At 38.5% G+C, this 12,554-nt stretch overlaps 2 protein-coding genes across 2 annotated transcripts; one reads left to right on the top strand and one right to left on the bottom strand.

Annotated features, from left to right (window-relative positions):
* Positions 1 to 4,323: 4,323 nt before the first annotated feature.
* LOC113019291 (G2/M phase-specific E3 ubiquitin-protein ligase-like) lies at positions 4,324 to 5,884 on the top strand. Its single transcript, XM_026162900.1, has 4 exons — positions 4,324 to 4,489; positions 4,773 to 4,973; positions 5,088 to 5,277; positions 5,530 to 5,884. The coding sequence occupies exons 1-4, from the start codon at positions 4,340 to 4,342 to the stop codon at positions 5,835 to 5,837; spliced, it is 849 nt and encodes a 282-aa protein (XP_026018685.1). The 5' UTR covers positions 4,324 to 4,339; the 3' UTR covers positions 5,838 to 5,884.
* Positions 5,885 to 6,469: 585 nt separating this feature from the next.
* Positions 6,470 to 8,501, bottom strand: LOC113019281 (uncharacterized). Its single transcript, XM_026162882.1, has 3 exons — positions 8,248 to 8,501; positions 8,002 to 8,064; positions 6,470 to 7,652 (listed from the first exon to the last, which is right to left on the bottom strand). Exons 1-3 carry the CDS (start codon positions 8,347 to 8,349, stop codon positions 6,540 to 6,542), a joined length of 1,278 nt encoding a protein of 425 aa, XP_026018667.1. The 5' UTR covers positions 8,350 to 8,501; the 3' UTR covers positions 6,470 to 6,539.
* Between the last annotated feature and the right edge of the window lie 4,053 nt (positions 8,502 to 12,554).

Genomic DNA, 12,554 nt, shown 5'->3' with positions numbered 1-12,554 from the left:
CTCTTCCTCTCAGCTGCCGATAAACTGCTGCTCCAACATACAACACTGTAAAAAATGATAGATGCCACCACAGAGTCATAGAAGGTCTTTAAAAGCGCTCCCCTGGACTCCAAATGACCTCAGCCACCTCAGCAGGTAGAGTCTGCTCTGACCCTTCTGTAAAGAGCATCGGTGTTGTGGCTCCAGTCTAGCTTATTGGTACCTTATAGGCCGTACCAATAAGATACTAAAAACTTATACATAAATTGTGGTTTACTTATGCAAAAATGCAAAAATTGTAAGCCAATTTACAATACATAATCTGTATTATACTTAAAACATGCTGTAATTAAACAAATCAGGGAGATTTTAACAGAGTGAATCTCAAACGGACATTTCACAACCTTCACCAGCACATCAACTGCCCCACCCGGGGCATGAGGACATTAGACCACTGCTACACCCCGTTCAAGAACTGTTACAAGGCTCAGCCCCTGCCGGCATTTGGAAAATCGGACCATTCCGCCATCTTCCTCATGCCTGCTTACAAACAAAGGCTAAAGCAGCAACCACCAATCAGGAGGGAGGTCGCTCGCTGGACGGACAAATCGGTGGCCGCGCTGCAGGACGCACTGGATGACGCAGACTGGGACATGTTTCGGCGCAGCTCTGATGACATCAACATGTTTACACTACCCAGTGCACTGGCAGCCATGCACGCTCAAACCATCACACTGCCTCTGCCATGTTTTACAGATGATGTGGTATGCTTTGGATCATGAGTCGTTCCACCCTTCTCCATACTTTTTTCTTGCCATCATTCTGGTAGAGGTTGATCTTGGTTTATCTGTCCAAAGAATGTTTTTCCAAAATTTAGCTGGCTTTTACTAGATGTTTTTTTTTTTTTTTTTTTTGTTAAGTCCATTCTAGCCTTTCTATTCTTGAGGCTTATGAGTGGCTTGCACCTTGCAGTGAACCCTCTGTATTAGGGCTGTTTGATATGACAATATGAAAACATCTATCATTTCATATTATACGCTATCATTTGTTCTGTGGTGTCGCAAAATAAATTTTACGTCAATATTTTCATCGTTTTGATGGTCACTGTAGTGGCTGTATTAATTTCTTAATTTTCTTTTTTCTGTTATGTTCTCTTTGACCGCATGTTGTCTGTTCACAGTAAAATTTTCAAAATGCAAACACTACGTCTCAAATCAATTCCAGGCCTTTTATCTGCTTAATTGGTAATGACATCATCATTTTAATATGGATACCCTAAATTAAAGCTGAGTCTGCACATCATGTCCATGATATAATTTTGATTGGAATATGTTTCAGTAAACGGGCAACAAAATAAAACTTGTTAGGGTCCAAATACACACTGACCTAACTGCAGGCCTTTTCTACTCTAATTGAGTGCTCAAAGCACTTTATACAACAGATCTCATTTACCCATTCACATGCACAGATTAATACAAGCACTTTTTCTGTCTAACATTTGCACACAGTCATAGTCGGATAAACTCATTGGGAGCTCTAGATTAGAGCACCTGGGAACTGAATCACCAACTTGACCAACAATCAATGCTAATCTACAAGATACAAAAGGTTCAGTTTTCTGTGTAATGGGTAGACAATAGTAAGATGGTCTGAGTCTACAGTTTGTTTGTTTGTTTTTAATGAACAGATAACAGAAACCTTACGGATGTATTGTAATGCATAGGTGTCTATCTGTATCTGTGTTTGAATTCATTTCAGGTTCCTCTTCCATCAGTTCCTCAAGCTCATGCTACGCGCTCACATTTTGTGAGAAAAAACAAGACCTGCAAACACTATACAAAAGATGTTGTGTGCTTGCCCTTGTCTTCAGCATCAACGTTTCTCATACCGAGAGGGGATTCACGAGCAAAACTAGCACAAGATGGCCTTATTGGGAAGATCTCCTTTACATCTGACTGGTCTGAAGCACAACTTAGAGAAGAAATAGCAGCAATCTTCAGAAGAACATTTGCACTGTCAACTGGCCAGACATTCCCTTTTGAGTATTTGAGTACAATTAGAGGATGTAAACGACTAATGAAACCAAATGTTTCTAGCAGTTTTCTTTGGGGTGGCCAAGAAGTTGGCTCGATTTGTTCCACCACCTGCCTCTATATAATGGCAGGGATACAAAAACCTGCACAGGTAAACATTTTATATTGCAGTGCAGAAATATTTATTGTCTAAAAAGTGAGTCTGTTCCCTTAACATAATTTTATTAATTGTATTACGGTAATTAATATTGCAGTTTCAGCAGGTGTAAACAGTTTTTAGTGCAGCCATGTGCCTCTGTGTTACCAGTGATTTGGTGCAACTGTATTTGATTTTATGTAGAACATGCTTTCTTTTCCCTCAGGAGGAACCAGAAGAGCTGTCTGACAGTGACTTTGAAAGTAAAGTCTGCCGGAGAAGACGAGGTATGTGACGTGAATGAAAACCTAGTGAGGTTCTAAGCTCGATGACCAGTTAGATTTTGTTACTGCAGTGCGTAATAATTCCTGGGGGGTTTGTTTGATGAGAGCATCGTTAATTTGTCCGATTGGGGCGATCGTGGCTCAAGAGTTGGGAGTTTGCCTTGTAATCGGAAGGTTGCCGGTTCGAGCCCCGGCTCGGACAGTCTCGGTCGTTGTGTCCTTGGGCAAGACATTCACCTACCGCCTACTGGTGTTGGCCAGAAGGGCCGATGGCGCGATATGGCAGCCTCGCCTCTGTCAGTCTGCCCCAGGGCAGCTGTGGCTACAGCTGTAGCTTGCCTTCACCAGTGTGTGACTGGGTGGATGACTGGGTGTGTAAAGCGCTTTGGGGTCCTTAGGGGGACTAGTAAAAGCGCTATACAAATACAGGCCATTTACCATTTTAATGTTTACAAATTATCACAGGTGATTACAGCCAAGGAGGAATATGTGCCCAACTTTCACTTAAACTAATATAAGGATATATAAAGGCTCTGTTAACATTATGAAGCAAGTCATGCTGACCTTCTTTCCTTTGTTCAGTGCATCATGCGTTGTCTACAACACCAGGTGAAAGTGAGGCCAAGCATCAGGAAACAGAGAGCTGCATTCAAGAGAGTGAAAATGAGGGACAGGCAGAGGGACAGCAGATGTTTCCATATAATGTGGCAGAATTTGTGTAAGCTGTTGTCTAGGGGTTAAAGAAATCCTTCATTTTAGATGTTGTTTAGGATATTGTTTTGATGCAAGTTTCCAATTTGCATGTTTGGGGTTTTTTTTGCTGAATGACTGCAACTTTAGGATTTACATTTAATTTTTTTTTTTTTTAATGATGTAGTGTGAGAAATTCTTCAAGGCTGACATGTTTTATGATTTCTAATATCTCTTATCTACTTAGCCCTATTTTTCTGGAGGAAGATGACGCTCTTGAAGAGGCAATTCAGCGTAGCCTCCTAGAAGAGTCTGATAGACAGAGTGAAGTTCATATTTCAAGGTAAGATTTGAAAGTAACCTTTGATAATTGAATATTTTATTTGCATCTTTACTTGCATCATTTTTTTGCAGTTACACAATTACAAAGGTAATTGCTCATTTCTGACTAATTTAATATGGACTATCACAACATAATTATATGTTGTAACTCTGTGCACTTGAGTCAAATGTACAGCAAATTTCCATTTTTCCCCAAGATCTGTTTGTCATTGTCCCTTTTTTATATAGGTCTTTTAAGAAGCTCAGCAAAGAAGAAATTGAAGGTCTTCTTAGAGCTCATAGTGAGAAAGTCATTACACCAGGAACAAGACAACTCCATATCAGTCGAGCCAATGTGTGGTCGACTGCTTTGCGTCAGTTCAAGAGACCCAAGTTTGCAGAAAGCTGTGAGATGCTTTATGTCACATTTGCAAGCGATGAACAGGATACAGAGGAAGATGCTGCTGACCTTGGGGGGCCAAGGCGGGAGTTTTTCCGTTTACTGGTGAAGGCCATCTTTCAGGACAGTGGTGCTTTTGAAGGTAATAGGATTTCACAGTCAAACTAACTTACTTACTCAAGGCCTAAAGGCTTGTTGACGACACTCGTTTTTATAATGTTACAAACGCAACAACCACCTGATCTGAACATTGTTTGACAGAACATTAACAAGTTAATAAATGACTACAGATAATAAATCTGTTATGTTCTGTGTGTCTGAAACAGTAAAAAAAAAAAAAAGTAATACATTTTTGTCTGTCAATCTCAAGATATCAGTTTGGGGTCTGTACAGAATATACTTTTTTGTGTGTTATTTTTCAGCTACACCAAATGGATGCACACTGAAATTTAACTTGCAAAATGGAGTATATCGAGTATATCGAACCATTGGCAGGATGTTGTCCACGATAATAGTGCAAGGTGGAGAAGCACCTGCCTTTCTCTCTCCACATGTAGTAGACTACATTGTGTCAGGAGACATTCTTCAAGTACACCTAACACCGGATGATATAGGTGACCCTGAGTTAAGAGAGAATCTGAAAAAGGTGAATTGCAATATTATAACAAGAATATTGTAATATTTCCTATATTCACAAGTCTTCTGGTCTTCTTTTATAATATATAATAAATACACTTTTGGTTATTAGAGGCAATTCCATGTATTATATTTTCAATTTGTTTCCTTTTTGTTAAAAAAAAAAAATTGGTGAAATACAGCCAAATAAACCAAAACAAAAACGTTTCGAGTCCAATTAAAATGAACCATCTGCAGTATTTGTGTACACTGGTAAAAAACAAACATTTAAAGTGTTTTTCTTAAATATTTAGGTTGTAAATGCAACAACTCAACATGATTTGGAGGAAGCAGTCAGCTGCTGCGACTCATGGCGATATCAAGTTGAAGGTCTTCCACTCACAGTCACCATGGCCAATAAAGATCTGTTTGTGAAAAATGCAGCTCTATACCTTGCAGTTCTGCAACGGCAAAGCTGTTTCGATCAACTAACTGATGGCTTGTCCTACTATGGAGTGAGATTTATATTTTTTCTGTATCAATTGGTCATTATTTTATAATCATTTAGAGTGAGCTACTTTTTATATTTAAAACTGGAATTTAACCATTATTTAAACTTTTCTGTCTAGATTTTATCACTCCTGAGAGAGAACCCCAGTTTGCGTGTTCTGCTTGACCTATCTGGGGAGGACAAAGATCTGACAGCCAGTTTAATTGCTGGGGTTCTCAGGCCAAGCTATTCTGTCCTTGGGAGCAACAGAAGAGTTAGAGAGGAGCTGATGGTGGTCAAATTTCGGGAATTTCTCCAGTGTGTCGAAATTAAGCAGAAATTCACATAATGTAGTCTGGCCATGAAACAATTCGGGACACTAAAGTAAAACTTTGTCTTTTTATGTCACATGCGCACACACAAAACAGGAATAAAGATGTATGATAGCTTACAACTGACAAGCAAGGCAAAGACAGAACCTCTGTATTTTTTATAAAAACATTAGCCATCATTTAGTTGTTAGCTCAAGCTTTAACTATTTTAGTGTCCCCAGGTTAACGGTGGTTTTTCTTTGTTTTTAGATGAAGAGCTGAGAGACTCACTTGGAGAAAGGACTCTTACCAAGGATGAAGAGGCATTTGTGAAGGCTTTGAGGCCTGGTCACATCTTGGCTTTTGCCACCGGGAGCAGCAAGGTTCCAGCCATAGGTTTTCAACCAGCTCCTAAAATAACATTCATTCACGATGAAAGCAAACATCTCCCGATTGCACACACATGTGCAAATGAGCTTCAGCTTTTTGTGAATGAAACAACAATGGCTGATGATGATGCTTTTCATTACTGCTTCTTAGTAGCACTCATGAATGGAGCTTTATTCAGCACCATCTAAACATGTTCCAAAAAAGTGAAATTAAAATGGTGGGTTTGTTAACTCTAATCCTGTTCATTAATTGTAGTTTCAAGTAACTTTGCTTCATACAAGATAGTTGAAATAAATTCTGACTGCATTTAATGTTGAAATGTAATAATTTTCAAAGCTTCAATAGATTTATAAAAATGCTAACTCTGTATTTTCAACGACAAATCAATAAAGTCACTGGTGTAATACAATAATTTTATTAAGCTTTTCTTTTTTAAACAAGGACACTTCAAAACAGTTTATGCACAGAGTATACTAAACATGCTTTGTAGAACAAGCCAGGATTACTTAGACATCTAACAGCAACATTTATTAAGACTATTGCAACTTTACAATGATTAAAACAATACTGTAGATAATCTTGTGAATTGATTTAAAGACTGACTGTTCCGTGTTGATAATTTTCACTGTTATACTGTATTACAGTGTGAATTTGATCTTTACTTCAATCTGAATAACTGGTTTTACCCATAAACTAAAAGTGGTTGTAGCCTTCTGAATAGCCTATGAGTCACTGTCAGTCATTAACTCTGAGTCCTTATGTGGCAGGAGGCATCACTGCTAGAGGGGAGGGGCTTCTGCAGTAGTACAAAAAATGCATTTACTGTACAGCATTTAAGAATATTAAGTGTCATCACTCTTTAGAACATCACTGGTATCCTGTGGTTGAGGTCACACATTTACAAGTTTGTTAAAAATATACTGCTGTGTTCGTTGAAACAATGTTTTACCATTATTGTTGTCTTCTTCAAAAGGGTGAATGCTTGTATATAGCTCTTGTAAATCGCTGTCATTTAATGGGACAAACCTACTTTCAGAGTTTGACAAGGAGGGTATGGAGACCTCTGCTGTAGAAAGTTCTGGGTTGTGACGATGAGACACATGAGTTCCGCAGGCAAAAAGCTGGATGGGAGTTCTATTACCTTCAGTGGAAACAGAGTGATTGTTATATCCAGCTTTGAATTCCTTCAAAGTGCGGTTGATTCGTGGTAGAAACACATAATGAAGGCAAAATAGGTCTGTTGCATTTTCTAAGTCTAGGATACCAAGTGATTCCAATTCATAAAATATAGGTGCATAAATGCGGCTACAGTTGTTGTTTAAGTCTCGGTTGAAACGCTCAATCCTCTGGTTGTGCACAGAACTTCCCATTAAGACAGAGCTTTCACCCCTGCTTGCTCGCATGTCCTCCCAAATCTGAGCATTCTCTCCTCCGTGATCAGTCCTGATATGCAGGGGTCTGCCAAATTGTCCAACAGCTGCAGTAAAGAGGGCTTTCACAGTCTCAGCTCGATTATTGCTGGAGCACTGAAGAAACATCAACATCCTGCTGTATCCATCTATTGCACCATGAACAACAAACTTCCAACGAATCAGTTTGTGATTTCCATCTATGTGCCATATGAAATTTGGATGAGGCACAGAATATACTCGCCGAGCAACTGCAGTTCTTCTCCTGGATAGAACACCAGCCGAGTCCACCCTCCGCAGTGACTTTCTTACGCGCCATCTTTGAACCACTATGTTTTTGGAACGCAGATGACCCATCAGCATCACTTCTCCAACATTTGGATGTTCAGTTTTTATCTGGGACACTATCTGATCTAACTCATGGTCACTGATTACATTGAATTTTGACTCTGAGATATTATAGTCTTGCAGTAACTTATACAGAGTGGGCCTGGAGATGGAAAGGATAGATGCAGCTTCAGTAAAAGATGTTTTCAGGGAAAGAACATTTTCCAATTCCTCTTTGGAAATCTGAAGCCTTCCTTGGTAACCATCCTAGAACACGGCACAGAAAATCTCAATGAGCACAATTCTATAACAAAAGATGGGTAATTTGAGGCAATTGTACTGTGACAGATTAGCTAGAGTAATATTTTATCAATAGTTTTAAAATATGAAAGTGAGCAATCAAAAGACACTTCACAGCAAAAACAGTAATAAAATATGACGTAAAACTTGTGAATGTTGTTGGTGGTGATGTGACACTGCTAGTAATGGACCCCTAAGAAGATGAAATGTATGTAGAATCAGAATCATTACTTTGACAGGATTTAATTTAAGGTGACATATTACACCAAAGAAAAAACAAATTAGTCAGCTAAATGATATGTGTAAGAAGGCCTACCGAGCAGTATGGTATCCCAGTGGAGACGGCAGGTCTACTTGGTCCAGGTGCATTGCTGGATTCCTAAGGAAACATTTACATCGAACGACTGTTACCTACCTACCAAATAAATAAATAGAGTTGTATGATGTTCGATCTCTGTCTGCTGCCTACCAAATGAAATAATTGACTAGCTAAGTAATTTAGCTTTGCTAGTTTTGCTAACACTGCTATCAACCCGTCCAAAATGCTATACAATAAACTTACCAAGTGCTGCGGCGTTTGTGAGGTCGAGGGTGCATTACCGCTGAATCGTTGGATGGCCGACAAAACGGCTCTTCCAATGTTTTCAGCTAAATCGCTGGACATGCTGGTAGGGAATAGTCGAAGCAGCTCATGGCAGTCAAAAGTGACCGTAAGAGGAGCGCAAACACCGTTCCTGACCGCGACCGGCACACTTTAGCGCGGGAGGTTTTCTTGAAGCTTTTATTTTGGTATTTCCGTTGACCCGTACAATAAATTTGCATATTAGCTAAATATTTAGTTTCCCGTAACATTTAGATTTAACATTTAACATTTAGATTTATATATAACATTTAGATTTAACATTTAGATTTATATATAACATTTAGATTTAACATTTAACATTTAGATTTATATATAACATTTAGATTTAATATTTAACATTTAGATTTAACATTTAACATTTAGATTTAACATTTAACATTTAGATTTATATATAACATTTAGATTTAACATTTAACATTTAGATTTATATATAATATTTACATTTAACATTTAACATTTACATTTAAATATAATATTTACATTTAACATTTAACATTTACATTTAAATATAATATTTACATTTAACATTTAGCATTTAGATTTAACATTTAACATTTAGATTTAACATTTAGCATTTAGATTTAACATTTAAAATCCTGTTTTAAATATGAAAAGTTACAAATATTTTACTAAATGTTGTAAAAAATGACTCGAAAAAACATGTTTTTGTAAGATTTAGAGCTAAATGTGGAAAAATGTTGCTGTTAATTTCGGCATGTTTCAGTTTACAAACGGCGCCCCATAGTATTGGGACTGCTCAGTATGTCACTAAATTAGATCTTCTTAAAGGTTACTAGCAGGTTCCTTTAACTGAACGTGCCTCTAACATCTCTGCCTTTGTAACACCTGATGATTTTTTGCAGTACACAGTGTTAAGATTCAATATTGAGGAAGGGTACAAGAGGTGATCGAAGAATAACCACACCAATCCGGCCGGGTGAAGTCAAACGATGATTTTAATGAATACACGCGTGGGAAGACAACTCTGTACGCAGACAGGAAGTAGTCTTCGACTTAATCAAAGCATGAACAGATATTTTATAGCATCAGGGTTTGATTTACTGACGCCCCTTCATGCGTCACAGATACATTTTATACATAGATCAGATCAACATCATCATGACTTTTCACCCAGAAAACCATCTTCTATTTTCATGGCTTGGTACTTTCCGTTCTTATCTTAAAATGAATTGTTCCTCTTTCTTGCCGAGACACCAAGAAACGGTTCCTCTGAATAAATTTAACTCTATGTGTGTGTGTCACGACCTCACATGCTCTTTCTCAATTCACCTGTTGCACTTCTGACCTTTTACCAGACCAGAAGCTCACTGAAACTATGTGTATGTCTTCTACTAAATAAATGTTTTAACCAAGAACCTCTACTAAAACCTTAATATAAAATGACCTGCTGATATAAGTGTTTTGTAAGCATGTATTGCGATTCCTTCTATGGCTCCAAGTCACTTGCACAATAGATTGTCCGAACATCGCGCCGAACAAAGCTTCCGACCCCATTAATTGACCGAGCTCCAACTCTTTAATAAGCACAGATATGCATTGTGTATGAAATAGTCATAACTGCTTAAGGCCTTCTTAAAGCTATCTGTTACATTGTTAAAGCCTCGTCTTAGCCTGCTGCTCAAAATAACTTCCTGCTTTCACTTCTGCATACAACTTCCTGTCAGCCTGCAACTCAGTCTTTCTGAAAGAGACACTGTTTAAACCTCTGAATGCAATATCCATGCTGCAGATTATATTATTAATGCAATGGTAATAATGACAATTATTTAACAATAGCAGTAAAATAATTTCCCTTCTCGACACTCCCTCTTTTGACCTCTGGAACACCAGAGGTCACAATACATTGTGTCCTCACGCAGACCCTTCTCTGGTGGTCTCGAACCTCGAGATCTCCAGGATCCTCGCCCCTCCTGTGGTCGCCGAGATCGATCTTCTGCAAAAGAAACAAAACACCTTTTCCTGCATCTCTTAAATTAAAAACACTTTCAAACTTTAAAACATCCTACTTTACATCGCCAAAGAAATACCTCTCACACCTTTATTCATCATTCAAAACCTTCTAGTCACCGCATTCACACAAGAAATTGAAAAAATAAAACACACCAGCAACTATTGCTGGAGAGAAGTTACTACTGAAAGTAATATGTTAATCTTAAGTATACACAGTGCACTCAATATATTTATATATCTACATCCAAACTCAGTCAATTACTATACATCCACTACGGCAACTCAAAACTTTATTTATAGTCCTCTAATAAACATAAATGGCATTTTAAACACACACTCTACAATGTTTGCAGCAGTATTTGTAAAACCAACTGTGGCTTAAACAGTTCACTGCTTACTCATTTGCATTTTCACTCACACACACACACCGTCTAAAAATAGCAACAGCATTGCCTCAGACTCCTTTCACACAGATCTTTTATATTACAAAGACGTCTTATATTTACAACTACTGTCAGATCTGTCAGCTTTAGCGCCTAACCAATTTCGACAAATTTAAAATAACCGCCCAGCGGATAAACTCCCTGAGTTTTTTGCGACCAATTAACCAGTATCAAGACTTTAACTGTTTCTGGCCTCATCTCTAAAATCCCTAACTCAATTTAAAAGCATCAACCAACCCAAACTTTGAAGTTTTAGGTTAAAGTTACACGCCCGAAGTCCACTTCTGCTGGCCAAAAAAGCGCAGATACCGTTCCAAACGGTAAGGAGACTCTAACTCCTAGCTATTTTGGAGGTTCCCAAGTTCTCCCCGGTTGCCAACCGTACTAACCCTATTCGCCGATAGGTCAGGGCCAAGCGTCCTCGGCCAGGAGGGAGCATTACCTCCGAGAACTGCGCTTCCTAGCAGACTCGAACTGCCGTTCTAGAATAATTTATAATACTTTGAAACAACAATCAACACCCGAAACAAGTGTATAACTGAGGCAGATCGACCCTGATGGACAATGGGGACTCTAACCCACAAATTGACCCACAAAGGTCTGACCTAATGACCAACCGGGACTTTAACCCACAAAATGACCACATACCCTACCAAACTACTTGAGACTCTAACTCAATTTCTTTGGGACTTCAACCCAGTATTTAAACTTTTCCTGGCAGACTCTAACTGCTTTAGCAGACTTTACTGCTTTCATTTCTTCATTCTTCTTAGCAGAACTCTAACTGCTTCAACTCATGAGATTTTTCATCAAAATCAAAACAGACATCCACCAGTAACTTCAGTGAGTAGACTTAAATTTTATCATATCCAATTTGGCACACTTTGGAAATAATTCAACAGGTAGTGCCTTACCTTTTGGATAAGCCGGCTTATGCCCACTCACTTAGACCACTGGAATTCATGTCTGCCCGTCAGACCACCTAAGACCCCGGATTTCTCCGTCCAAACCTCCAACTCTCCCTCCTCAATAACCGGACGAAGCCCCCAAATGTTAAGATTCAATATTGAGGAAGGGTACAAGAGGTGATCGAAGAATAACCACACCAATCCGGCCGGGTGAAGTCAAACGATGATTTTAATGAATACACGCGTGGGAAGACAACTCTGTACGCAGACAGGAAGTAGTCTTCGACTTAATCAAAGCATGAACAGATATTTTATAGCATCAGGGTTTGATTTACTGACGCCCCTTCATGCGTCACAGATACATTTTATACATAGATCAGATCAACATCATCATGACTTTTCACCCAGAAAACCATCTTCTATTTTCATGGCTTGGTACTTTCCGTTCTTATCTTAAAATGAATTGTTCCTCTTTCTTGCCGAGACACCAAGAAACGGTTCCTCTGAATAAATTTAACTCTATGTGTGTGTGTCACGACCTCACATGCTCTTTCTCAATTCACCTGTTGCACTTCTGACCTTTTACCAGACCAGAAGCTCACTGAAACTATGTGTATGTCTTCTACTAAATAAATGTTTTAACCAAGAACCTCTACTAAAACCTTAATATAAAATGACCTGATATAAGTGTTTTGTAAGCATGTATTGCGATTCCTTCTATGGCTCCAAGTCACTTGCACAATAGATTGTCCGAACATCGCGCCGAACAAAGCTTCCGACCCCCAATTAATTGACCGAGCTCCAACTCTTTAATAAGCACAGATATGCATTGTGTATGAAATAGTCATAACTGCTTAAGGCCTTCTTAAAGCTATCTGTTACATTGTTAAAGCCTCGTCTTAGC

Source organism: Astatotilapia calliptera, chromosome 3, assembly GCF_900246225.1.
Source record: "Astatotilapia calliptera chromosome 3, fAstCal1.2, whole genome shotgun sequence".
Lineage (NCBI taxonomy): Eukaryota > Metazoa > Chordata > Actinopteri > Cichliformes > Cichlidae > Astatotilapia > Astatotilapia calliptera.
The sequence above is the reverse complement of the archived record's forward strand: the minus strand, read 5'-3'. Positions and strand labels throughout refer to the sequence as shown.